We start from the raw sequence: 27,955 nt of genomic DNA, 5'->3' as shown, positions 1-27,955 counted from the left end.
GCAATGCCACTCTCCAATGGGTTCTCTGAAATGTTTAATTTGTTCTGGCAATGAAACTAACGTGGCATAAGGACTTAAGTCCTCAGGCTAGGCAAGACACTGTGGCCTTGGAGAAAGCCTCAAGGAGGCTGGCAGGAGGCAGTAAGATGGTGTGAAAGGGATGAGCTGCACAGATGAACTATGGGAAGGCTTTAGGTGTTGGGGCACAAGTGATGAAAGGGGTGAGGATGGACTGCCCCAGCCTTGACCTGGTGCTTAACAAGAAAAAAAATGCCCTTCCCTTCAATTACCAGGGAGAGGCCTGGGGGCTGGAGAGGGGGGGCAGGTGGCTTATTGCTTACCCCTCCCCGGACCTCTAAGATCTGAGAGCAGAGGGAGAGAATGCAATAGGCTGGTAGGACAGCTACAGTGAGAAGAGGAAGTCACACAGTCCCCAGGTCAAGGAGTCAAACCCTGGGCTTGGCCTTTAGCCTTCCAGGGCCAGAACAGCATCTCTTTCTTCTGAAGAGGTTGCCTGAACTCCCAGGATGGAATGTCAGATTTCTGGCCTCTGATCACCGGTTGCTGGGATTCCCGGGTGTCTCAGAAGTCCTGGAGCAGTAAAAAAGGTTTCTCTCCAAGAATTTCTCTCCCAGTGAGTAAGCGGCCAACTCTCCTGGCAGAAATGTCTTTTCTACCCAACCTGCACCCGGGAGGGTGGGAGTGTGGCCGGCCCTCAGAAAGGGCCCCTGAGGCTCACATGTTCCAGGACTGAGAACGTGCACCTTCTTCGGAGGCTCAGAACTCCCAGTCGTCCACCTCCAGCTCTTCCAGGTTTGTTACCAGGCCAAAGATCCCGCTGTGATCCTGAGGCTGACTGCCCTCAAAACTGGTGATGGGGGTGACAGGGCGAAGTAACTCAGGCAAGGCCTCTGAGGCGCGCCGCTTGATCTGAGGGAGGAGAGGCAGTTAGGGGTGGATCCTGTTGCTCTGGGTCCCAGCACACCATCAGGCAAGAACTATGGCCCCGTGACAGTTGGACTGTTAGAGCCAAGAATCTCTATGAGAGGAAGGCACAGCGCCTTTAAGGGGCTTCAGAAAACTGGGCATTTCTCTTTGATTCAAAGGGAGGAGGAGAGAACACCTAAGGACCCCGAAGCTAAGGGGGTTGAGGGTCGTTAGAAGCATAGGCAAGAAGAAAATCCCAGGGAGCCTCAGGAGAGTGCTACCATACCTGCTTGAAGAAAGAGTGGTTCAGGAGGGTACTGGCACTTGGTCTGTGGAGAAAGGGGAAGAGAGCCCAGCATTACCCCTGTGCCCCAGGATTCCCGAATCCTGCTGCTCACACCTTATCCCCAGGCTCCCTCTGCTTCTTCCCTCAGCTCTAGAAGAAACAACAGCCTGAGCTACCCAGGTCGCTTCTTAGCAAACCGTTGTGTTGATCCCTCTGGCCGCAGGAGCTCGGGACTCCTCCAGGAACCCAGCCCTCCACAGAACAGATGAATCCTCTCAAACCCTGCCTTCGACCCCCCAGGCCCTCTCTGCCCCCCACAAAGCCCAGCTCCCAGCCCACAGGAAATACCTTACGTCTGGACTACGCTGAAGGCACTGCTCCACAAAGTGATGGAAGTGGGGGGAAAAGGTGCGGTGATAGGGGTGGGAGGGCGAGTCGCCATTGGAGGTCCTGGGGGTGCTGGTGGCCAGGCTGTCACTCAGGCCAGAGTTGGCTGCTGAGCGTGAGGTGCTCATGGTCAGCTCCTCGGCAGGGATGGTGCTGGTGTCCAGCAGGCAGGGTACGGTGCCATTCAGCTTCTCCAGCAGCATCTGGGGAGGACAGAGCCAGGACGCGGGCTGGAGGGGGGGGCCCTGGAAGATCTATGGAGTTTCTTCACAAATACACTTTTCCCAGTATACAAGTGTGGTTTAGGGGAGCAGAGAAAAGAAAAGCGGAGTAAGTCTAGTTTTCTCAAAGGTATGCTGGCCACTGGCTCCGCAGCCATACCCCAGCTCAGCCAAAGGGAAGAGGAGGAGAGGGCCTGCAAGAATGCACCCTTCCGCCATGGCTGCAAGGAAGGTCCCTGTCTTCTCTCCCGTTTATAAGACTTCTTCACGTCCTTTTAACTGTAGAGCACTCACCCTAGGGTGAAGGCGGCTGTCAGGTCATTGTCTTTGGAGTCCAGCCCCAGTCTCTTGTGCCCAGGTGGTTCGGGAGGGGTGTGTTACACAGCGCCTGCCAGGCACGCCCTGGGTTGTCGCTGCACGGGAGCAGGGTGCCCAAGGGCCGACTAAGCTTGGGCAGCTGTGCCACAAAGTCCCCTGATGCCACACATGCAAAACAGCCCCAGCTTGGGGATTGCTGCCTTTGGGGTTGTCCTCCTGAACTTCCGGGCCAGAACCCAGAAGTCTCTCTAGAGCTGTGCTGTCTAATGTGGCAGCCACCAGCCACATGTAGCTATTTATACTTACATGAAATTTGGTTTAAGATTCAGTTTCTCAACCTCACTGGCCACACTGTAAATGCTCAACAGCCACAGGTGGCTAGTGGCCACTGTACTGGGCAGCATAGATAAGAGAACGCTGCCACTACCTCAGAAGATGCTATTGGATAGTGCAGCTCCTGTACCTCTCATTCACCTTAAATAGCCTTCTGCCTTTCCTGAGCACTTTCTGTGACTCTCTTACTTAGATTTTCTAGACTTCTTACTGAGGTTTCCATACCCTCCTAATGAGTCTGCTAGATCTAATCTACCTGCTATTGTGATCTTTCTGAAATATGTATCTGATGCTATCGCTCCTGGGCTTAAAAGCCTTCAGCAATTCTCCATGTGGTTTGGGACAGGAACCAAATGCCCAGGTGTGGCACACAAAGTCCTTCATGCTCTGCCCTGGCTTCCTGCTCCAGCCACATCACCCAGCAGCCCCCCAGAAGCACCTGTACTTCAGCTATTTGTAACCATTGCTATTCCCCAGATCCTATCCCTGTTTGACTCTGGGTCTTTGCACATGCTGTTCTCTCTGCCTAAGTTTCCTTCTAGTTCCCATTCCTCACACAGCAAACAATTACTATTTGCCTTCAAGACTCAAATGTCACCTCCTCCCAGAAGCCTCCCTCGATCCCGTGCTCTACAGAGCTCCCCTCTGGCCACTCTCTAGCTGCCCCTATTCCCACAGGGCAGTCTGTGGGTTCAAGGGAGAGCCTCACTCAGAGCCTCCACCCCTCCACCCCCTCCCAGTTCTAGATCATGCTCCAGATACTTAGGATTCAGGTAATTCTTGCCGAAATGACCCAAGTCTGCTTCCTAGACTTGATAAAGCCTGATAAGCCTCTTCCCTGGTCTGTCTCCCAAAGGTAGACTATGCCACTGGCTGTGTGTGCCAAGGAGTGGCCAAAGGACAGTCATTGTAAGGGGCATGAACAGATGTTGAACTTGTAGGCTGGAGGTTCCAAAGGTATTGGCCAGAATATGGTAGCACAGAACCCGAGAAGCCTGAGAACTCTAAATTAGAAACTGGCCTTCCAGGTATATTTATCAAGGTAGGACGGAAATTTATTTTTTGTAAATTTATGAAATTCATCTAAGTAGACAACGTGGTATGTGGGCCTCCATTTGCACACCTGCTCCAGGCCCTGCAACAGGCAGTGGCAGGCCTGCTCCTGGGCTCTCCTTCTCCAGGGTCCCCTCCCACAGCAGGGGAAGGCAGTGGTGGGCAGGTAAGAAGGAAAACAGGCTGAGGGCTCACCTGGGTGGCAGGCATATCCTTAAAGGGGACATGGCCATTGGCCAGCTCACAGGCTGTGATTCCCACACTGTAGATGTCAGACTTGGCATCGTAACCCTGCAGATTCTAAGTCAGGAGAAAAAAGCCACAGATCACTCCTTTTGTAGCCACAGTTGTTCTAAGAGACCAGCATGGGGCAACATCCGAGGGGAGGAAGACAGTATCTGTCTCAAATCCAGCCCACTTTCCTTGCCTGTACTACTGAAGAGTAGCTGATATTGTAAAGGAATGAACGATGCTGTGTAACAACCAGGGAGAAGTGTGGGTCCCCATACTCCTGCTTAGTGGAAGGATGTGGAGAGCACCGAGTATTTCAAGAATGCTCACTCTTCCTATAAGGAAGGTCTCTGAAGGGAACTGAAATAGCATTAGGTCCACTTTGGGACCCCACAGAGGGGAAACACCACCGTGTGCAATGGGCTGAGAGGCCTCCTGGGTCCACCTACCAGCAGGGAACCCCTCCCTCTGGAACCCCTTACTCCACTCAGAAGCAGAGCACTCCCATCTGGGGAAATTCCTGAGGGCTCCCTAGGGAAACTGTGAATTGGTGAGGGATAGGGGCTTCTCAGGACTCAGTCCACAGACCTGCTGGAGGACCTCTGGGCTGAGCCAAGGCAGAACCTTGACACTGTACTTGGGAAAGTCGTGGACCACACGCTGCCGCTGCCCATGGCTGATCATGCTGAGGTTGCTGCGTAAACCAGACAGGTAGACCTTTCCCTCCGAGGAAATCAGAATGTGGCTGGCTTTGACGCTCCTGGGGTGGGGTGGGGTGGGGAGCAGAGAGAGGGTGTCACGGGGCCACAGGAGCCCTTCACGTCACAGACCTCTGATCTTCACACACTAGGTAAATATTATATACACATAAACACATTTTAATATAATACATGCATAAAAAAAGAGAAAATAGCATGACCCAATTTACATACCACCAGATTTTAAATCTTTATATTTTGCTAAAGTTATTTTAGGCTCACAGCCCACTGCTTTGAATCTGTGGGTATTCTTATAAAGCGGATCATGGTGTGATATCCATATATTTTCAGTTTACCTAAAGGTACTGTGTTATGCATCCCATCCTTCCTTCACTCCTCAGTGCTGTTTGTAAGATCCATCCGTGTGGCCACCTGTATACAACCAACCTTTGCTTCTAACTGCCACCTGCACTCTGGGGTGGGATCGAACACTTCTACTGACCCCTTCTTCCAGGAAGGAACATTGATGCTGCCTCTAACCACCATGGATATGAATGATGGCATCTACATATGTCCCCTGAGAGGCCTGTGTGAGGGTTTCTTTGGGGCGTACCCCCAGAGCAGCATTGACGGCCCCAGTGCCGACTTACCCTGACTGGTTGCATTGGGCCATCTTCCACTGTGCGGTTAGGAGACCCCACCTCACCACGCTGGGCCTCAGCCAGCCTCCAAATGACACTGGTCTCAGGTGTGTAGGGTGACATCCTCCTGTTTAATTTGCTTTTCTGATTCTTATTAGATTTGAGTGTCTGGTCATATTGAGAGTCCTTTGGGTTTCCTCTTCTATAAACTTCAAACCCTTTGCTCATTTTTCTGTTGCTTTGCTTATCCTTTTCTTATTGATTCACGTAATTTCCTTGTTACTAATCTCCTGTGTGTTCTAGACACAGCTAACATCTTGCACGCTGTCACCCATTTCTTAATTTTGTCCATGGTGTTCTTTTTCAGAGAGATATCTTTAATCTTGATATAATCAAATCCATCATATGTTGTTTTGTGCTTCTAAAATATCTAGACATTCTTCTGTGCCTCAGGTCACAAAAATATTTCCTTCTATCCAAGTCTGTAGTTTTATATCAGACATTTAGGCCTTAATCCATCTGAAAAGTGCTCCTTTGTACGTGGAATTAGGTAAGGGTCCAGCTTCCCTACTGTGAGTGTCTTTTCCTAATACCATCTATTAAGCAGCCCCTCGCCCCAGCCTCTCAGCACAGGGCTGACTGTGGGGCACACACGCAAGTTTAGGTGCTCCAAGGAAGGAGGGGGGTGGGGCACAGAGGCCCATGCCAGATGTTCTTCTCACACAGCACTCAGGACTGAGCTGCTCAGTAAAGAGAAAGTTGGCACCGATAGGCTAAATGCTCTACCAAGTCAGAGGCAAGGACAAAATCCCAAGCTTTGATTTAAACTCTGACTTCACTAACCTCAGTCAACCTTCTCCCCTTCCCCTGTTTACTTGAGGGCTCCTGGGCACAGATCCCCGCTCTTGTCAAGGGCGATTACGCCTAAGAATGCACCTGTGTACGTATCCCATGTGGTGGATGTAGTCCAGGGCCTTGAGCACCCCCTGCAGGATGTAAGCAATCGCCAGTTCATTCATGCCGTCCATGAAGTGTGTGCAGATGAGATCCTTTGCAGAACCTGAAGAATTGTGGGGACACGGGGAAGGGTAACAAAGAAGGGAAACAGACATGAACCTGCTGACAACAGCGTTCTCAAAGCACCTCTCTGCCAGGACCCCTGTTCCACTCACCATACGCCATGAATGATGTGACAACCCACAGCTCATTGTCTGCAATAAAGGTGGCTCGATATGGCAGGATATTGGGATGGCTGAAGAGTTTAGAGACATGAAGCTCCCCCTGAAAACAATGGTAAGCGGAAGTCAGAATCAAGGGGTGCTGAAGAAGACGCTCAACATGAAGGTGGTGGCATGAATAACATGGGGACCCAGTCTTTCCTGGAGCTCTTCTCAGAGTCCTGGAAGCAGCCCAAGCAGGTGGCCACCCACATGAGAGAAGCCAGGCTCTGCTGTCTCCACAGGGAAGCCAGCACTGCTCTGCCAGCTTCTGCCTGCATTTGGCTCCACTAGCCAATCTTAGAGAGAGCCTCAAGAAAAATTCCCCACCAACAGCGAAACTGCTAACAACAGGGTAGAGGGTCACAGCTCGCCACGTCAGAAATGATGAGAACCAACAGTTGACTGAAGACTTATAAAGTAATAAGCTTAGTTCAACTTCAAGGGCCAAGGCACAGAACTCCTCTTTAAGATAAGAAAACAAAAAACACTGGGGCACCTGCGTGGCTCAGTTGGTTAAGCATCCGACTTTGGCTCAGGTCATGATCTCACAGTTCGTGGGTTCGAGCCCCATATCGGGCTCTGTGCTGACAGCTCGGAGCCTGGAACCAATTCTGTGTCTCCCTCTCTCTCTGCCCCTCCCCCCACTCACGCTCACCCTCTCTCTCTCTCTCTCTCTCTCAAAAATAAACATCAAAAAAATAAAAAAATAAAAAAAGGAAAACAAAAAACATTTCCCTCTTATAAAGGAAAATGTTGTAATCGATAGGACAAGGAAACAAAGTTATCAGAGAGAAAACACGAACTACCAGACAGCCGAAGGTACTTCTCCAGCAACCTAGGAGCGAGAGAGCAGCTACAGAAAGTGTCAGACCTATGGGATTTTAGAATGAATTTGGACAAAAGAACTACAGAAACTCAGGGGTCCTGGCCTCTGGGACATGAGCTAAAGGCCAAACAGGCAATACTTTCTGCCTATCTACTGCTCCAAAGAATTTAAAAAAGAATCCTAAAGTCCAACATGCTCTAGAATGAACTCAGATATCTTTCTTCCCAAATAACTAAGCTGGGACTGACTTTCGGTCCCATCCTCAGACCCACAAAACTACTCTGAACACGAATGGGTGTTAGAGCACCATCAGAAGAGCATGAATTCAGGGAAACACTGTGATGAAGAAGAGGGATAGGTTGCAGTCAAACTGCTGAAAACACACTGACCCAGGCCCTGAATCTAAAGAGCTCCCGGTGCAAGCCTGAGTCAGGGAGGAACCCAGGCCCCAGCCGGCTGCTCTCAGATCTCTGGTGTCCCCTGTAACAAGAGGGCAGCTACCTCCTTCTCCAACAGAAAGGAACCTCAGGAAACAGGACAATGAGAGCCAGAAGGTGGCTGTCACGGCAAAGCAGGCTGCCCCGAATCTGGAACAAGACTGCCTGGGTTTGAATCCTGTCTCTACCACTCACTAGTATGTGTGACTGTGGGCAAGTTACTCGGCCTCTCTGAATAGTAAATAAATGAATAAATGAGCCACAAAGGCATCTTTGGAGAGGAAGAGGGGAGTATAAATTGGCCTGAGCAGAATTACAGAATCCTTAGTGCCAAATGCCCACGATTCTTCGTTAAGAGCTTCTGTTAACTTCCTGGTTTGGTCCGCCTTCATTTTCTGCCAGCTATTTTCAGAAGACAGATGTAAGAGTTGCCTTGTAATTGTGATTGGAACTAAGAGCCCATCCTTGAAGTGTCCCAACACATTTTATTACCTGCAAGAATGTCACCATCTCATTGGAACAAGCTTCCAGGTTAATCCTTCGTACCGTCACGTACTCTCCTGTTGGTTTGTACCTTGCTAGATTCACTGTCATCAGGTCCTCAAATCCTTTGCCTAAAAGAAAAGGAGAATGTCATGAACAAGGACAATGGCAACAGAGGTAGCCTTAAAGAGACTTGATTTAAAATGAGAACTCGGGGCGCCTGGGTGGCTCAGTCGGTTGAGCGAACGGCCTCAGCTCAAGTCATGATCTCATGGTTTGTGAGTTTGAGCCCCGCGTCGGGCTCTATGTTGATGGCTCAGAGCCTGGAGCCTGCTTCGGATTCTGTGTCTCCCTCTCTGTCTGTCCCTCCCCCACTCATGCTCTGTCTCTCACTGTCTCAGAAATAAACATTAAAAAAAATAATAATAAAAAGAAAACTCAAAACTTTCACTAACTATTCCCCTTGTGGCTGACATTTCTTGATTGTTCTCTTATCAGTTCCTTCTCAGCCAACCACTTGAAGTGCCTATGGTCCAGGACATCAGAAGCCAAAAAGAAAAAATTGCAAAAGAGCTTCTCTCCTAGGGGCGCCTGGGTGGCTCAGTCAGTTAAGCGTCTGACTTTGGCTCAGGTCATAAGGTCACAGCCAGTGAGTTCCGGTCCTGTATCGGGCTCTATGCTGACAGCTCCGAGCCTGGAGCCTGCTTCAGACTCTGTGTCTCCCTCTCTCTCTGCTCCTCCCCCACTCACGCTCTCTCTCTGTCTCTCAAAGATGAATAAATGTGAAAAAAAAAAAAATTAAAAAAACAAAAAGAGCTTCTCTCCTGGTAACATGATCTCTTTTCCCAGATTTGGAAGACAGAAGCAAAGGAGAGTCACAAAAGCCAGTTTTGTCACCCTGAGTCCTGCTAACTAGCTGACAGCCTCTGGCACACGCTGATCTGGGGATGCAGAGGAGGCCACAGGAGTGCCCAGGAGCCTGAAGGTAAAATAGCAGTCCTAGGACTTTACCTATGACAGAGAGTAGCTCATAGCGCCCTCCTTCCGGCAGGAAGCTACTCATGATCTCCTGTTTAGACAGGGATGCTATCGACTCTGAGCTCGCCTCATTGGTCTAAAGAAAAAGAAAAGTAGGTTAATAAGAGAAAATTGGGTGTGGGATGGGAGTGGGGAGGGGGTGATTCAGACCCACAAGGGGACTGGCATCTAAACATACAAATTCTGACTCGGGGTCAAAGAAATAGGTCCAACACTATTCGATGAGAAATGTAGAACACCAGATGTTCAGTGTAGTCATTAGCACTAACATCAGAGCCAGTAAGTGTGAGCACCATCTACAAATGGGGGTAGGGGACAGGGCTGGTTCCTAGTCAACTATTGATTTGCTTGTCCTTTCCAACAATTGGCTCATTTGCTAAAAACTATGAAATTCTTACTTGGGGAAAGGATGTCTAGAGAAAGGCATGTTTAGAAAAGAGAAGGGGGATGGAGAAGTGAGGGGTTCTCTTGAATTTCCTGCTGTATTGGGGTCCTATTTTAGGGCCCTGACTACAAGACTCCAAAGGTCACATGCTGAATTTTGCTATAGGGGAAATTTGGCCATAAGAAGTACCCTCTTGAGCAAACCAAGAGCCCAGACCAATCATTCTCTGACATTTTCTTTCTTTCTTAAAAAAAAAAAAAAAAATTTTTTTTTAATGTTTATTGTTTTTGAGAGAGAGAGACAGAGAGCAAGCAGGGCAGGGGCAGAGAGACAGAGAGAGAGACATAGAATCGGAAGCAGGCTCCAGGCTCTGAGCTGTCAGCACAGAGGCGACACGGGGCTCGAACTCACAGACCGCGAGATCATGGCCTGAACTGTAGTCGGCCGCCCAACTTGACTGAGCCACCCAGACGCCCCAATTCTCTGACATTTTCAAGTGAAGCAAGAAAACAGAGAACACATAGGGCTGCAGGCAAGGCACAGGGCTGTCACGTCTCAGCCATCATCCCAGGCGGAGGAAGTGACCTGCTTCCTGGTTCCTGCCGTAAATGAAGCTGGACCTCAACCAGTTAGGATGTGGGCATCACACCTCTGGCCTTTGAGGTCCTAAAGGAAAAGTGCCCAGCAAAATTGATGGCAGACTAACTCTCCCTTCAGCTCAAAAGGCTCAGACCTAAATTTATTTGTGTGATTTACGGGCCATATTTTTCTTTCTTTTGGATCCTCTTTCCTACGGAGATGGAGTACCTTAGGCCAGCTCAAATTTCATATGCTGTATTCCTAAACCTGACCTCTAGTTAGGAAAAGATCTTTGTGAACACAAGAAAGGCCCCTCACTCAGCACTAGCCAGAAGACAGGGAGTCAAGAATGTTCCGACATGGTGGTACCTCCTTGCTGGGGATCCCTGACGTTTCAAGGGCATCCGGTTTCAGGAGTTGATGGAACTGCCAAGGGGAAAGAAACCAAGTGGGCTTCTTCCTCTTGCACCACTTAAGTATGACAGTAAGAGGAATCTAGCCAACCAAAAGTGAGCCCTGTCAGCAAATTTCTAATTCAATCAATTTTTTATATTTCCAAGATTCATCCATATTGTTGTATTTAGCCGTGCTGTACACCCATGTTGTGTAAGAGTCATCTTGTGAATATACCTGTTTATCCATTCCAGTGTTGATAGGCTTTTGGGGTTGTTTTTGGTTCTGCTCGTATGAACTGTGCTATTAGAAACTCATTTGAATGTGTCTCTTGATGTGTATATGCAAGAGATATTCTAAAGCTTATACCCAGAAACTGAATTGCTAGGTTACAGAGTATATGAACAATCGACTTTACAAAATAATGCAAAATTGTTTCCCAAAATGGTTAAACCAATCTACACTCCCTCCAGTACTGTATGTATGTTCTCATTGATCCATTTTCCCCCATCGCTTAGTATAATCAGACTTAATTTTTTGCCAATCTCATTGTGAGTGTGATTTAGATTTCCGTGATTGCTAATGAAATTGAGCATCTTTTCATGTATTTATTAGCCATGTGGGTTTTCTCTCAGGTAAAATTGGCTCTTTGTGTCTCTTGTCCATTTCTCTACTGGAATGTCTTAATGTAGGATTTCCCCAAAGTAGGCCGCCTGGAACACTGACCTTGGCAGTTAACACATATAAATGGTTTACACGTCCAATTAAATGAGAAAATGAAGCATTCTCTCTCATGGAGAATCACAAGGTGTGCTTGCATAAAATGGCTTCAAGAAGTTTTGTAGTAAGGAAACTTGTTTAATTTTGTTTAACCTAGCATTTCCCAAATCTACTTGTCCAGAGAACCTTTTGTACCTCATATCTGTTAAATTTTGGGAAAGGTAATTTGGGAAAGGCTATTTTAAGTAAAACATATGGTATTATGCAAAGACTATAGGCTCTGGGGCCAGACAGAGGCAGAACTTGAACTCAGGTCTATCACTTGCTCTGTGACCGTGGGTAAATCACACTAAATTCTTGGAATCTCTGTTGTCTCATTAATGGAATAATTCCCAGTTTATAGGGTTGCTAAGACAAATGAGATAAAATATGTAAAGATCTTAGTGCTACCTGGTGTTTCATAGGTATTCAGTAAATGTGAATTCTATTCTTTTCCTCCCTCTTTTGCTGCCTACTGTTTGGCCACTCTCCTGTTCAACAAATAAGATGGAACAGAGAAAATGGAGAAACCAGAGTATGCGGGGTAGAGCTTGATCAGTAGTTAAGGTTGGTTTGATTTTCACTTTTACAGTTATCTGTTTTCAAATGCTCTGAAAATACGTTCTAGGAACATTTATAGCCATTGTGGCTTCTTGACACTGTGGTGTTCAGAATAATCCCAAGTGCCTCTGCCAGCTGAGAGACACACACACAACTATGGGACAAAACAGAGTAGTAATTTCAGCAAAAAGCCCAAACCAGGAGCTCTGAAATGACAACCTACCATTTGTTTAGAATTTATAAGCTGCAAGCTAAGTTAGTCTTGAGTCCCACCTTAACTTCATACCTCTCACCACCTGTGCATAATCTTGTTCTACAGATCCTGTTTTCTCAACTATCAATCTACCCCTCATAAAATCGGCATCATCAGTTAACACAAAACCCAGGGTGTGGCTTTCAGACCCAAAGTCCCTACTCTGATCTGTGAGTATCCACATGATTCGGCCCCTGCCTACTTCTAATGACTTCATCCCTTACCACATCCCTGTGACTTGCTACACTTGACCCATACGAACAGGTGCACTTCAATCTTAGGAAGCTCACACTAGAGGTCCCTTGGTTTGGAACATTCCTGCCCTCCTCCTTCCTGCCCCTGCTATTTTCTCATAGCTGCTTCTTCCTACCATTGAGATTTCAACTTAAATGTCATCTATGCATTGAGGACTCTGAGCAGAAAGTAAAGTAGGCTCTCAGTCACTTTATTATGTCATCTTGTTTTACTTTCCTCACAGTAGTTATTATTGTGTTCATTGATCTGTTGCCTGCCTCCTCAATTAGAATGCAACCTCCATGAGGGTATAGATCCTGACTGTCTTGTCAATTTGGTATTCCCAATGCCTACAGTGATGCTGGCACATAAAAAGATGATTTAAACAAGTTTGAGCTGAGGTTTCCTGGCCATGACCTTGTCATTGCCATGAGTTAAAGAGGACAGTAGGGTACATGTACCAGCCAGTTCCACTGGAGACAGAGTTCAACATCATGACCTATACTGGAAAAACCAGCCCTCATGCAACTCACTGGATCCCCTGCTGCTAGGGGCACTTTATAGATCAGAATCTGGTACCTGCATGTGAGAAAGTACTGCATTTTTTAGCAGGTACAATCTAGAACCACTATATATTTGAAGGTCTTCCCCCTGATCTCCAGGCAAACTCCAAAATATTTCTCTAATTTGAAAAAGAGGCTATGAAGGACAGCTGGAGTTATGAGATTAAAGTGCTTATTAAATGCATTTTAAAAAACTCCCATGGGAAAAACTACTGATAGATACTTTTTCATTACCTATGACCCTCTTCCTTGCTAGAAGTGCATATAAGACATGCTGTCTACTAGGCAATACACTAAAGACATACACTTGCTGAGCCAAGGTAGGAAATTATGCATTAAACTACTGATATGATTAGGTAGTGACTTGACCAAATATTTCTACTATCTCTGTTGACTACAGAATAATACTCAAAAGTGTTAGTTTTAGGAAATACAATTCCTTAGTTAATTGGGAATATGAATTCTTGGCAATCTGGAATTGCAAGAAATGAATTTGTCTCTTGGTTATTGTCCTTGTCTCACTGGGAACACTCCTAAAATGGGCAATTTCCACATTGTGGATGTTCTACAAGTCTGAACTCAGAAACCGATCTTTATTTAGGAAAACAAAAACAGTGTTTTGAGAGGAAGACGTCTGGTGGGATATCGCCACAAGAGAGGCGGGTTAGCTCAGTAGACTGTTTCAGAGTTAGAAAAGGACAAAATTCAGATGAAAAGGACGAAATGTTTAGTCCAGTCTCTTTAAAAAACACAGCACAGCATAGCTTTATTAGTATGATATATAATCTCAAATTGTCTAGAGAAACTAATTCTAGCAAAGCTGCTTCTTAGTTTTTTCCCACCATGAAAAGCATTGTTGTTTATTTTGAAGCATTTGAAAAATACATAAGCTACTGATATCCAGAAAGCACCATAAAATAACATTGTTTAAAGAGTTTAAAACAAAATACAAGAGAGCACACAAAGACCATATTTGTGAAATGCTACATCCAACCCCCCACAGGTTTCACACAGGATAAGTCTTGGCATAACACCGGCAGCTGTAAAAATATAAAAATTATATAAAATGGGCATTCTCGTCTGGAAAAATATTTAACTGATCATATAGGGAATGTTTTTAGTCTCCTGACTGGAAAATATTTGGATCTGATAGAGAGGTGCTCCTTACTAGAGCGTAGTCAAAGCTTCACTCAAAGAGAAATTCCTAGTCAACGTCACCACCCTTCTGCTGTTGGGGCTGCCTGCCAAAGGTGCAGATGTCTGTCATCTGAAAAGAAGTTTATTTAGAAAAGCGTTCTTATCCTCTCTCTCTAGAAGACACTGATTCACATTATCAAAAATAGCTTGGTACACTGTGCACATCTGTGCACATGTGGTGTTATTTACTTTGGTAAAATAAACTACAAGAGTAGGAAACAGAACAAGTCTTCCAACCCTTGCCAATTAAAAAAAAAGTACACTTTCTGTTTTGTACTTTTTAATGTGGGGTTTTGATTTTAAGGTAGGAGATTTGATATCCTGCCTATAAAAGCTCTGTAGTATCTCTGTGAACTGAAATCTATCAGCAATAGACCACAGAGGAAAAATTTAGTATCACTAGCCACTAAAAGTAACCACATCTTAGATTGTTGAAATTTTCTTTTCTTTTCTTTTCTTTTCTTTTCTTTTCTTTTCTTTTCTTTCTTTCTTTCTTCTTTTTTTTGGAGGGGGCGCTGGGCGATTGGTAAAGTTGGGAAGGGGAGGAGACCTTAATCCCCAAGAGAGAGCAAAAAGTGCCTGAGACTTTTTCAGCTTCTAAAGTACAGGTCAAAATCTTTCCAGGGTGAAACCTGACTTTCCACAAGTAAAAGAATTATACTACAAATAAAACTCAATGAAATAAGCAAAAACACAAAATGATAAGCCAACAAAAAACACAGATTTCCACAAGAAATCATTCCCATGCAACAGCCATAGAGCTCGAGCCTAGAAAGTCACTTACTTTTCTCCGAGTGTCACCCGGAGGCTGCTCTGGAGTAGAGAAATTGATTGTTGGCATTTTGTTTTTTAGCAGAAGACACATCCACATTCAGAACAGCAATTATTACACTTAGAACTACATTTATTAATAGAAACCACCTAAGAGTCATTATAGTAAAAAGTGTCCGCAGTGCTATATATAAACACATACATGTACGTACACACACACACACACAGAGTAAAAACACGACACATAGATGGGGTTTTCAACATGAATCTATGGCTCTTGAAAACATGGCAAGGCTACTATTCTATGGGTATTCTTCTGAGTATAACTCAACTGCTATAATCCCAGTCTTACATTTACTTTCCATCAGCACAATGTTAGTTTCAATAGGCTGGTTTCAGAGTCTTATACTGTGAACAAAAAATTCATTATAAAGTTATAGAGATGGCTGGCTATTTCCCAGAGAGTGCAGAGGCTAGAAAACAGGCTTTAAAAAAAAAAAAAAAAAAAAAGGCAAAAAAGGTTTTAGCAGCAACATGTACATGTGAGACCATAACCCAATTAGATTCACTAGACACATACATTCTATTCTGAATACAAATAAAGCAAGGGCTTTCTGGGCCTCTGCTACCCTTGGTGAAAATAAAGCAAAGGGCAACTGAAATAACATTCTGCTCTTAAATCAGACAAATTCTGTATCTGTCCTTTTTATTTTCTCCATTCTATAAAAGTGAAAAAAATCATCAAAGTAGATTTTTAACTGGAAAGTACTGGAATGATCACACATCTCCAAATATCTTAAATTAGAAATCAGAGCATCCAACTGTATTGTTGAAGGAGATTGGCTGCACAGTAAATTAGCCTCAATTTGTCAAAATAAGATTTTTTTTTTTTTTTTTTGCCTTGGACATCAGTTTTCTGGTACACAAATGGCAGGTGCAGTTGCTTAAGACAGTCTGTTAAAGGTAAAAAACCAAGGGGCGCCTGGGTGGCTCAGTCGGTTAAGCCTCCGACTTCGGCTCAGGTCAAGATTTCGCGGTCCGTGAGTTCGAGCCCCGCGTCGGGGTCTGTGCTGACAGCTCAGAGCCTGCAGCCTGTTTCAGATTCTGTGTCTCCCTCTCTCTGCCCCTCCCCTGTTCATGCTCTGTCTCTCTCTGTCTCAAAAATAAATAAATGTTAAAAAAAAAAATTTAAAAAAAGGTAAAAAACCAAGCGAATAGATTAAAGGAAATCAAGCCCAGTCTCACAGAGTAGAAGGCAAATTCCAGGTTGTATAAAATTTGATAATATATACTTCATCAAGCTGTAAGCAATATACAGAACAACCTCTTCACTCTCCTCAGATCAGTCAGTGATGAGGCAATTGTCAAAAGACCGCCAGAGATCCCACACTCAAGACACTGAAACCAAAATCCCTTCATTCAGTTCACATATCCTGTAATATTTTTAACTAATTGTAAACTGGACTTCCAACTCAATTTTCACCAGGGCCAATGTTTACTTTTAAACACGGTATTCCCGTTAATGATGAGAAGAAAATGAGAGCAGGACCAGAATGCTGTAGTTTTGTTCCATTAGCTTTTCCTTTACTGTGCAGCTAATTTTTATTCTTCGGAACTAAAACAAAAACAACTCATCATGTTTCTAAACTCTCATTTGTCTAAAACATAACATTTTGACAGAGTTCACAAATAATACTCCTCTGGAAGTTCTTTGAATGCATTAGGGAAAATAAATTAACAGGTACCATTTAGTAACTAAAAAGTTTGAATTTTCAATGACCTGAGCCTACCCCAGGGTATTTTGTTTGGATCAGTCAACCAACACACTCAATCTGATAACCTGTTTCTTTAACTATAGGAGCTGAAGAGAGTGTCTTTGGTATTCAGACACAAAGAATGGGGCTCTAATATTATCATTTGTATAGAAAAAAATTTTCTTTGCCTTAAATTAACATAGCAGTTCTCAAAAAGGCTCAATTGGAAAACAGCCAAAGACAATGCCTGGCCCTGTTAAACCTCAAAGTTGCAAGGCTACTTCCGAAATCAACATGTGGATTTTACAACAGGAAGTTAATATTTTTGTCCTGACAGATTTTTTTCCTTAGTTCTCCTAAGTCTCATAATTTCTACCACGAAAAGATGAGTCAACTAGATTGATCAGTAAAACCAGAACTTTTATATCATTGCTACCATTGTCCTGACTATAGTTTTATTTTTAAAATCTTCAAGGTTAGAAGCTTTTGAACATTTAGGTTTTTTCCTTTAAGAATATGTATTTTAACTGGACAAATACTTAGAAGAAATAAATATGCCTTTAAGTAAATACTGACTTTCTAACAATCAAGACAGATCAAGGTCAACTGCCAGATTAGTCCTCAAATCTTTGGGAAACCATAGATTCAAAATAGAGCCAAACAAATATAACAACTGTAATTTACACCTGCCCTTAGAATTGCTAATTTCTATAAATTGATTTAGTCAACAAGAGTAGTAATGTTTATCCTGAAGTGATGGCTAAATGCCATACTGTACTTACCTCCAAATAGTTCCAAATCTCTTAAGCCCTCAACAATGAACTTTTCCGAGACCCACCGCTAAAGAGGAAAACCCCAAAGAGAATTAGTATTTCTTCCAAGCCACAAAAAATTAGCTATCAGCCATTAGACAAACAAATAAACTACAAAACCAGAATCATGCAGTATAGTTAAGATGCATTTCTATGGAAAAGTTTTAAAAAGAATCTTGAATTTAAATCAACTGAAAACAATAGGTTAATTTCTTCCTCTATTCTTCTGTGCCTAATTTGATAAATAATCCTTAAATCTCACAGACTGATGAGAACCATGTAGGACTGGCCCTAAACAAGAAGAATGTTTTTGTTCTTCCTATATACACAACTACCTTCTGGTTCCATCTTACTTATTCAATGGCTATTACAGATGCTTTGGATTATAAATGCCAATGTGAAAAATACTACTGAAATTCACAACACAGAAAACAGAGATGAAACTGTTTTTCACAACCCTCAGTTTGTAAAAGAAAACAGTAAACTGAATGTTCTTTCATCCACTAGGATTTCTAAAAACATCATCACCACACTTACATTTTCTATCAAGTTTACAAGGACCAAACTATCATCACCAATCTGTGGTTCACTTTACTATCCTATTTCCAATGAGTATTGGATTTCCTTACTAATCAATGGTCTGGTGTCACCCGAACCAGGCAAGGTTGAAATAGAAAAGAAGCTCACATGTAAAAGTAACAGTATCAAGATTGCATTTCACTTAAGGACTGGTGTTAAAGTTTGGCTTGGGGGCATTCTTTCCACCTGGCAGAGTTCAGACTAAGGAGAGATTCTATTTTTTCCTCTTAATTAACAGTGAAGTTTACTCTTTCCAGTATAAATTATTCTTATATATACAAACATATGAAAAAAGATGAACATTCAAAAAAACAAGTTGCATAATATGGTTCATGAATTGGAACTATAACATCATTCTCTGTCCTTCTCTATATCATTTTTTTTCTAAATTAAAAAAAAAAAAGGAACACCCAAAGTAAAAAATTTGGTATAAAAAAATCATATGTACTGTATCACAAAATATAACGTATACTTTAATATTTAGAAAGTGATATATTCATACATCATAGCACTTATATCTTGTTACAAAATTTTAAAATAATAACTACTGCATTTAGAAATCAAATACTTGATAATAGATAATAAATAGAATACAACACTCTTTTTTTATGACATCATGGAAGCTATTATAAAGAAGCTAACTCCAGTGTTTGTTGGGGTCATTTTAGCTGGTGAGGTTTTCAGGTTTAGTAACATTTTTCATGTTCAAAGAGGCTCCAATTAAACCTATGATTATACTTAGAAAATGTGTTCCAATAATTACAATTTGATACTGATTTTTAAAACATAGACACTCATTGAAAATATGTAGGAAATGGGCAGCTTATTAGCAGTTACATATCTACAGTGAAAAGTGTCACAGATTCATTTAACTTTGTATGACTGATATTCATAAAATAAGCCACCTTGTTTCTTCTCTATCGGACAAGCTGGTGGGTGTATCTAGTGTCTCTGGTCAGCCCTCTGCTTGCGAGCTCTCTCCTCGGGAGTGGAGGCCGCGATGTCTGCTTTACTTCCTACATCCCTCATGTTTGTAGGATTCTGAGCATCATATAAAAACACCACCTACACTGCTTTACAGAAAATAAAAATAGTAAAGCCAGAAGAATAGAAACACTCACCCTAATTCGCTCTGGTTTACTTACAAGAAAAGACATGAGTTCCTAATGTGTAGACCTACTTCAATTTCAAAAATTTAAACCTAAAAGGGAAATATAAACAGGTTGAATTAGTCAAATCTCCTTTTATAAAAATGCTTTTTGATTAACAAAAACGTACTATGAGTCTACCATTCAAAGCACTGTACCAGACCTATACATTTCTAGATTCTAATGATTTGTTTACAGAACATTTCAGTGACAGTAAAACTGGATGTACTGGCCAAGTACATTGTGAGATACTGCAATCTCTATAAGACAGGTTTGTTATTATATGGTTTCTTCTTTAATTTTCAAATTTCTCTTGACCAAATTCCCCACTGATTCTTTCCCAGAAGCAGTTACCTTCAGTTCTTTTGGCTGTTTCAAGTTTATCCTTTTTACTATCATTCTTAAATAATGTTTACATGGCCATGACTTATCCATTTGAGACAGTTACCTACTAACTTCACTACTGTGGTAGATGAAGACTAAGCTCTCTTATATCACGTTCCTGCACCCTAGTTTCCTGCCTTCATTCTCCCAACATAATTCGAGCATAATTTTTTTATTAAATCAACAGTCTGCATTTACATTGCTATGACTGTGGAAACATGGTTTAGAGCTGAGGCAAACAGTTAGAGACGACCATGTCTTTCTTCTTGTACACCATTTGTTTTCCTAAAGTTAATAATGGATTCATTTCTTTTTCACTTGCTTGGTTTCCCATATAGCTATAGTTAACTTTTTCTGAGTACTTCAATATCTCTGCTATTCATCTTATCAGTGTATTTTCTCATACATTCAAACTCATCCATTCCAATTTTTCCCTGGAGGTTGCCTTTCCAAGGCCCTCCATCCCCCTGTTGCTGAACTCACAACCCCAAAATCGAGACACATGCTCTACTGACTGAGTCAGCCAGGCAACCCTGCAACAACCTTTTTAGTGTGGAAATCTGGATCTTCCAATTCTGAGAAATATTCTTGTATTATTTCTTTGATAATTTTGTCTCCTTCACTTTCTCTGTTTTCATGTTACAGAATTCCTAATAGTTGAAGACTTACTTCTAGAATTACCTAGAATTAATTTATGCTTGTTTCACTCCTATTTTACAACTCCCTTTTCCAAGAGATTCCTTCCATTTTATTTTCTAACCCTTCTATTAATTTTTAAATCTTGGTTACACATTTCCAAGACCTTCTGCCATTTCTCAAATGTATCTTTTTTCATGTCATCCTGATCTTCTTTTATGTTTGCTTATAGTTAAAATTATATCTAGAATGGCTAAAAGCTTAATGCATCATGACCACATAGGGTTTATCTCAGAAATGAAAGACAGTCTGAACATTAAAAAGTGAATCAATGTATACAAACTGTCTTTGTCCGAAGTTGTTTGCAAATAAAAAACAACCAATTTTAAGGAATTTTAAAAAGTGAATCAATGAAGCGCACTTGCTGGCTCAGTTGGTAGAGCATGCGACTCTTGATCTCAGGGTCGCGAGTTCAAGTTCCACACTGGGTGTAGAGCTTACTTAAAAAAAAAAAAAAATCAATGTAATTTTACTTGAATAAACAAGAAAAACATACAATCATCTCAATAGATGGAGAAAAAGCATCTGAAAAAACTCAACATCATTCATGATTTAAAAGAAACTCTCAGGCAACTAGGAATAGTCAAATAGGAACAAGATAGAAATAGAATTTACCAAGTCAACTTGGTAAAAGATATGCATAAAAAATGTATCACTAACATCATACTTAATAGTAAAAAGAATTAATGAGTTCCCTCTAAGAACAGAAGCGAAACAAGAATTTTCTTGTTATCTCATCATCATTTATTTCTGTTCATCATTGTACTGGTGGTCTTGGCCAATGCAAAAAGGGAAAAAGAAACAAAAGGCATACAAATTGGAAAAGAAGGTTTAAAACCCTTTATTCATAGACAACGTGATTGTATACATAGAAAATTATAAATATTTTACAAAAAAGACATTAGACCTAAAAAATGAATTTAGAAAGAAGGTCAATTACAAAACACAATTGTACTTCTATATACTAGCAATGAATTAGTAGAAAATGAATTAAAAAAAATGAGAGCTTACAGTATCAACAAAAACATAAAATAATTAGGAGCGTTTTCTTAAATTATAAATAAGATATGTATGTTTAAAGTTATAAAACATTGCTAAGAGGTATTAAAGATAAGCTAAACAAGAGATATTCCATGTTCATAGATTGGAAGACTCAATATTGTGAAGATGTCAATTCCCTCCAAGTTGATCTATAGATTCAGTGTAATCTCAATCAAAATCCCAGCAGACTTTTTAAAAGAAATTGATAAGCCGATTCTAAAATTTATACAGAAATACAAGGGACCTAAAATAGCCAAAATAATTTCGAAAAAGAACAAAATTAGAAGACTTATGATACCTGATCAGACTTACTTTAATGCTATAGTAATCAAGACAGTGTACTTTGGTTTAAGGATAGACAAATGGATCAATGAAGCAGAGTAGAGAATCCAGAAATAGATCTCTTTCCAGAGAGAGGACAAAGTAATTCCATGGGGAAAAATAATCGAATACAAATGTCTATCTATTTAGAAAAAATGAACTTTGACCCTTACCTTACACCATACACAAAAATTAACTTGACATGGATCACAGAACTAAAGAAAAAGTTAAAACTACTAAATAAAACAGAGGAGGAAATCTTCATGATGTTAGGATAAGTAAAAATTAAAAAAAAAAAAAGGAATATCAAGAGCATGAAAGGAAAAAGAAAAATATGATAAATTTATGAAAATTAAAAAATTCTGTCTTTGAAAGATACTACTAAGAAAATGAACAAGTTGGGAGAAAACAGTGTGTGTGTGTGTGTGTGTGTGTGTGTGTGTACATAACATTTTATATACAGAATATTTAAAGAACTTCTACAATTCAATAAAACAACTCAATTTAAAAAATGGGCAAAAGATTTGTACAGAAGATACAGGAATGGCCACTAAGCACATGAAATGGTACTCAACATCACTTGTCATCAAGGAAATGTATATAAAGCTACAATGAGATACTACTACACACCTACCAAAATGGCTGAAAATAAAAACTCACAATACCAAGTGCTTGACAAGGATAGTTACCAACAGGAACTTTCATACATTAATGGGGATATATGGGGATAGGGATACAAAGTAGTATAGCCACTTTGGAAAATAATTTAGTAGCTTCCTATGACCAAATAATTCTGCTCCTAGGTAGTCTATTCAAAAGAAATGAAAACATATGTTCACATAGATTTGTATATGAATGTTCATAACAGCATTATTCACAATTGGCCCCAAACTGGAAACAAACATCTATCAACTGGTAAATGAAAAAACAAAATGTAGTATATATACCAGCAGAATACTACTCAGCAACAAAAAGAACTTTTTGGGTGATGAAAATGTTCTGTATTTTGATTACATGGTAGTTACCTAAGTGTATCTGTCAAAACTCAACAAAACCATTAACTTAATGTAGGTGTATTTTATTGAGGGTAAATTACATCTCAACAAAAATGATTTTTAAAAAAAATTTTTTTCGTGTTTATTTTTGAGAGAGAGACAGACAGAGTGCAAGCAGGGGAGGGGCAGAGGGAGAGGGAGACACAGAATCCAAAGCAGGCTCCAGGCTCCGAGCTGTCAGCACAGAGCCCGACGCGGGGCTCGAACTCACTAACTACAAGATCATGCCCTGAGCCGAAGTCAGCCACTTAACCAACTGAGCCACCCAGGCACCCCACAACAAAAATGATTTTAAAAATCAAATGACGAGAGACACCTGGGAGGCTCAGTTGGTTAAGTGTCTGACTTCGGCTCAGGTCATGATCTCATGGTTCGTGGGTTCAAGCCCCGCGTGGGGCTCTGTGCTGACAGTTCAGAGCCTGGAGCCTGCTTCGGATTCTGTGTCTCCCTCTCTCTCTGCCCCTACCCTGCTCACACTCTCTCTCTGTCTCTCAAAAATAAATAAACATTAAAAAAAATTTTTTTAATTATAAAAAAAAGTCAAATGACTAAAATAATCAGAAATGCTTTTGAATAGTATAGAAAAAAAAAACCACTGCCAAATTCCTCCTTTTTTTTCTAGGAATCCTTAGAACTGCTTCAGAGAAATCAAAGAAATAGTTTTCAATCCAGGGGAGAGAGGAGGCGTTTCAAAATCATCTATAGTTTTGTTTTGTTTTTTTTTATCAAATTGCATTTATCTTCACCCCTATCCTAATTTTCTTACAGAAGATCATCATCATGTTAAGAATCATTTATCCTGGCATTAAATAGTAAACATATTAACTGAATTTGAAGAAAAAAAGATTATTAGAATACACATTATTTAATAACATGAAACACAAAGCATCATGCAAAAGAAATTTAAGAGGAAACAAAGTCCACATCCATATGCAGTCTACAACAGAAAGAAAATAGAATACTAATGTAGATAAAAAGATGATTTTTATCTGAAGGAACTGCCTATGCTCTGGAAAAATACTAGCACTAGAAAATAAAGTCAATCCCAAAACACTGTATAAACTAATATAACAAACCTAAAAACTGGTCTTAGACCACCACACCAACAGCTTCATTAATTATCTGAACCATTGGCTCCCAAACCAGGATGTGTTTCAAATTAACTTGTTAGTTATAAAAACCTTTGGATGCTCAAACTCCCCCCTTCAAAAATTTTAATCCAGCAAGTCTGGGGAATGCACAAGTAGAAACGGGCAATTCATTATGGTGTTCAGCAAAGGGAAAAGACAAGGGACCTGAATAGTTTTATGGAAGGGATGGTGGGGGGGGCTTGAATGTCAAATACAACTTAAAGAAAACAGCAATTCCAAGCATGAAATAGTATTACTACTGATTTTTAGTACATTCTTTGTTTTGTCCACACATGTATCTCCCAGTTTCTAGAATAGCTCCTATCACATGGTAGGCACTCAGTAATGTTAAATGACCAACCAAATATACTGACAAATGTGTTGGCACTTTGCATACTCTCCACTTAATGGGAGGCCAGTTATAGGAGCACAAGTCCACAGATATGAGAACAATGAAGAGGCCTTATGTGAATGCTAAGAGTATCGACTTTCTTCACCAGGCAGTAGGAAGTAACTAGGTTTTGAACAGAAAGGTGACAAACACAGAACAGCGGTCTAAGTGTCTCTCAAACTTTATTATGCATTCAAATCATTTGAGGATACTGCTAAAATTGCAGATTTTGATTTAGAGATCTGGAGTGGGGCCTGGTAGTTCTAAAAAACTTCCAGATGATGGTAATGCTGCTGATCTGTGCACCATCATACTGACTAATGTTTGAGAAGCCTTGTTGGAAGGAACATTCTAAGGAATATTAATCTGCAAAAGGATGGGAGAAGGGGAGGTGAAAAAACCCAGAGAAAGGAATGCCAGTTAGAACACAATTACAGTGGACCATATTTGGGGTAATAAGAGCCTGTAGGAGAAGGAATGGTAAGAAATAGATGGACAGGGGATAAGGAAAAATAAAGAAATTATATTTAATTAGCAAGGACACCATAAGTCATCTAGCCCATCCTCCACCCTTCAGAGGAACAGCTTTTACAAACTCCTGAATGTAAGGTTACTTTTAACCTCTGCTTAAAAACTGCCCCCACCAGACACTCTACCTTATCAGGGAACCCATTCTACTTGTGGACAACTCAGATGACTCCTGATTTTTTTGTGCCCAAGGAACTGGGAAAGAGTAGCGTGTCAGCGACAAAACAGGAAACTCAGAGGTGGAAGTGGTTTAAGAGGAACGATGAGTTCGAGTTTTTAAATCATAAGGAGGTTGAGAAAGTAGTTATGCATCCCAAATGGGAAGGTGTAGCAGTCAGTTAGAAGAGACACATTAGAGATGGCTATGTGGACTTGGGAGTTAGCAGCTAAAGCTCTACAAGTGACAAACTCACCAAAGGAGAAAATGGGGAGAGAAAAGCAGGCTGGGCAGCAAGCCTTGGGATAGGTCCATACTTAGGACATGGCACTTGAAGGCAGGTAGGAAATGGAGCCCAAAGGAAAAACTTTAAAGGTTCTGCTTCCCTTACTGGACCACTTTTGCTCCACCAACCTGGTTAACTTTGACTTGTCACTGCTTACTACTCATCTCAGATGTCCTGTGCTACAGAAGCTCTCCCTGACCACCGCTCCCCCTGCCCCCACTCATGTTAGGTGTTCAGTCTCAGTATTCAATCCTTACACCTACCACAATGTTAACTGCCAAGAGTCTTGTTCACTATTGCTTTACTCTGCCCAACACATAATATGGGCACTCCCGTATCTGTTAAATTATTAATAGTTAAAATAAAAAAAAAACAGTAAGCATTTATGGTGAACTTACTATGTGCAAGGATCTGTGCCAAACGCTTCACAGAGATCAGCTCACAATAAGTACTATCATCCTCGTTTTACAGATCAGGAACTTAAAGCTCAAAGAGGTTAAATGCCCCAAATTCCCCACAGGCAAGTGGTAGAGGACTTGTTAGATCTGTTCCAAAGCCCGTGCTCTAGAAGCCAGAGTGGTAACATAGAAACATAGGGAGAAGTGTCAAGACTGTGTGTGTGAAGATACAAAGATGACTGAGAAGACATCGCCTGATTTGACAATGCTGCTGACCAGATGACAAACAGTATAGAAATAATTCATTTGCCTTGATTTATTTTTCTTTTTTCCCTATTTTTGTCACTGCTTTCCTAAACTTCTTCAATGTCTGGGGTTACAACTATAAACACTGCATCTGAGTCACAATATTCTAAGAAACCTCATCAAAGGCTGGGGGAACAGACTTAACCAGTTCAGCACTGTAACTAATGGCTGAATAGGATCCTGGCCTAAGGCAGGTAACCGGGTGAGACTTGCTTTCAATTCTCAGGGACAAGAAAGTCTTGGGTGTCTTTAGACAGTATCAATCAGTCAGTGAAGAACTGTCTTAATGCCTCAAATACGTATTGGAATACGGTTCTACTTCAACAGGTAGTATACAATAAGAAAGGGACCAATACTAATGGTTTTTCCTCTTTGAGGGAATCAAATTAGAATATGCTAGGATATCTTAACAGAGAGCTGGGCTGATAAATTAGTTCCCCATTTCCTGGAAACTTGAACAATTTTATTTAACCACTCCCCTTCCCTCGAGCTCACTTCCCTACCCCCACCGCCCATCTCCACCCCAAATCTACTGTGGGCGCTGAAACATTCTTGGAAAACAAGACAATTAGCAGCTCTTTGTTTTTGCTGATTCAGGGAGTCACCTAAATCGCTCTCCTAAGGGGGTTTGCCTGTCCAGCCTGGGATAGATGGAAATTGGGGTTATGGGATCGGGGAGGGAGGGGGACGGGGGGGAGCGGAAAAGGTCAACACAGGATCGGCCGCCTCTTTGAGCAGGACAAACTGACACCTGGGCCCCAGGTTCCCCACCTGGAAGTCTGGGGGTGGGGGGAAGATGGGTACGGAAAGCAGGCGCTCGCCTCTCCCGGCAACTCCGCTCCGGTGTCTCCCGGGCAGGCCCAAGCCTATTCTGCTCTCAGGCTGCAGTCCCTCATTGCGGGAATCGAGGAACTGGGTGAAAAGGGGCCCGTGGAGGGTGAGGGGGGGCCGGGATGGCCGATCTGACGAAGGCCCGCCCCTGAGGAGATGGAATCGGCGTCAGGGCGAGAAAGAACTGGTCCTGGAGCGCACCAGGCGGCCCCGCCAGCCCGGTACCTGGTCTTGGAGTTAGCAAGCAGTCCCGACCCCGTCTCAGCTCCGCCTCCTGAGTTTAGGGCCGCGCAGCCAGGCCGGTTGCTGGGGGGTGGGAGGGGGTGGGGGAGAAGGTACGCAACGTGCCATGCGCAGTAGCGGGACCCGGGGAGGGCTGGTGGCGGAGAGCTCCACCCCGCCCCGGCTCAGCCCGCGCGAGCACGGAAGCTCCGCCCCCCCGGCCCAGGCGGGTGAGGAAGCTCCGCCCCACCCCCGCAGCCGCGAACCAGCGGGGCAGCTCCCCAGCGGTTGGTTCGTCGCCTCGGGGGCGTCCAGCCCCAGCGGAGGGCCTTCCTTTGCGGCCGCGTAGAATGCGCTTCTTCGGTTCAGAGTTAGCTCGGTCCTTGACGGAATCAGACGCAGTCTGTCTCCAACAGAAGGGATCTTTTCCCCCATGTGTGTGGAAGCCGAAGGCATTAGCTCGTCCTCGGTGGGGCCTGTGGGGTTCGACAAGAGCTCCCGGGAGCCTCCGCGCCCCTGCAGCAGGAAGTAAGATAATTTCAATAATGAAGAGTCAGAGGGACTAGAGTAGGGCAAATAGCTGATGACTTGGCTACTTTAAAAAGAAAATTTTTTTTTCTCATTTTGTGTGGCAGTACTTCAATGGAAAAAGCTGTTTCGCACTCTTCTTTGAAGACCTCTCAAACGCCCTTCCAGCACCAAACGAGCTGCAAAGGGGAAACCCACTCCTTCGCTGTGCCTCAGATTCCTTATTTGTAAAAGGAGGAAAAATAGCTCAACGAACGCGAACTTTTTTTTCCCCCTTCTGGATCTTTACGTCCCTGGATCCTTCCCAGTGCACAACTCTGAGAGACGTTCTGTAGAAACCCGTCAAGCCTAAGCCGAGCTGTGTTGGTCTTGACAGAAGACACAACCAAGTGAGACAGATCTGAGACTGCGGTTTTTTCCAGTGACTTACCCTCGGGGTGGGGCGTGTGCCCACAATTAGGTAGCCCATCAAGTATTGAACACTGGCTCTTCGCAACTCTGACCCTGGACACAGATTTGTGCTGGTCTAACTTCCAAGATGGGGGAGAAGTTCTGCTGCATCCAAACTGATGGATAAATGATGCTGAAACTCAA

At 42.6% G+C, this 27,955-nt stretch overlaps 1 protein-coding gene and 2 long non-coding RNA genes across 18 annotated transcripts; 2 read left to right on the top strand and 1 right to left on the bottom strand.

Moving 5' to 3' along the window:
• Positions 1-17: 17 nt before the first annotated feature.
• Positions 18-26,943, bottom strand: STRADA (STE20 related adaptor alpha). 13 transcript variants are annotated; one of them, XM_053893165.1, is made up of 15 exons: positions 26,837-26,930; positions 25,475-25,640; positions 20,529-20,607; positions 19,061-19,140; positions 17,331-17,388; positions 14,808-14,836; positions 9,073-9,175; positions 8,071-8,192; positions 6,268-6,376; positions 6,032-6,155; positions 4,345-4,516; positions 3,721-3,825; positions 1,562-1,803; positions 1,214-1,256; positions 18-930 (listed from the first exon to the last, which is right to left on the bottom strand). In XM_053893165.1, exons 4-15 carry the CDS (start codon positions 19,094-19,096, stop codon positions 778-780), a joined length of 1,296 nt encoding a protein of 431 aa, XP_053749140.1. In that variant the 5' UTR covers positions 19,097-19,140; positions 20,529-20,607; positions 25,475-25,640; positions 26,837-26,930; the 3' UTR covers positions 18-777. The 13 variants fall into 13 exon arrangements, with proteins under 13 accessions (XP_053749140.1, XP_053749141.1, XP_019322120.1 ...); XM_053893166.1 differs by having other exon boundaries at positions 19,085-19,140; XM_019466575.2 differs by lacking the exon at positions 20,529-20,607.
• On the top strand, positions 4,510-27,955 carry LOC109277105 (uncharacterized). Of its 4 annotated transcripts, none has more exons than XR_008418846.1 (5): positions 4,510-5,202; positions 8,560-9,046; positions 11,723-11,782; positions 12,096-12,199; positions 27,469-27,955. It is a non-coding gene; the product is annotated as an uncharacterized LOC109277105 (long non-coding RNA). The 4 variants fall into 4 exon arrangements; XR_008418847.1 differs by lacking the exon at positions 27,469-27,955 and having other exon boundaries at positions 8,560-8,710; positions 8,911-9,046; positions 12,096-12,477; XR_008418844.1 differs by lacking the exon at positions 27,469-27,955 and having other exon boundaries at positions 12,096-12,477.
• On the top strand, positions 15,462-17,388 carry LOC109277106 (uncharacterized). The gene is made up of 2 exons (XR_002085002.2): positions 15,462-15,757; positions 15,993-17,388. It is a non-coding gene; the product is annotated as an uncharacterized LOC109277106 (long non-coding RNA).

Source organism: Panthera pardus, unplaced genomic scaffold (assembly GCF_024362965.1).
Source record: "Panthera pardus isolate Hobbes unplaced genomic scaffold, ASM2436296v1 HiC_scaffold_3, whole genome shotgun sequence".
In the NCBI taxonomy this organism is placed as follows: Eukaryota; Metazoa; Chordata; class Mammalia; order Carnivora; family Felidae; genus Panthera; species Panthera pardus.
This window is presented reverse-complemented; position numbering and strand designations above follow the sequence as displayed.

Excerpts from the sequence above, each read along its gene's own strand:
- STRADA (XM_019466574.2), bottom strand. The coding sequence starts at position 19,096 with ATGTCTTTTCTTGTAAGTAAACCAGAGCGAATTAGG. Across the intron at positions 8,193-9,072 it reads TGAGCTACTCTCTGTCATAG|GCAAAGGATTTGAGGACCTG; the intron begins GTAAAGTCCTAG and ends CTTTTCTTTTAG. Across the intron at positions 931-1,213 it reads ACCACTCTTTCTTCAAGCAG|ATCAAGCGGCGCGCCTCAGA; the intron begins GTATGGTAGCAC and ends CTCCTCCCTCAG.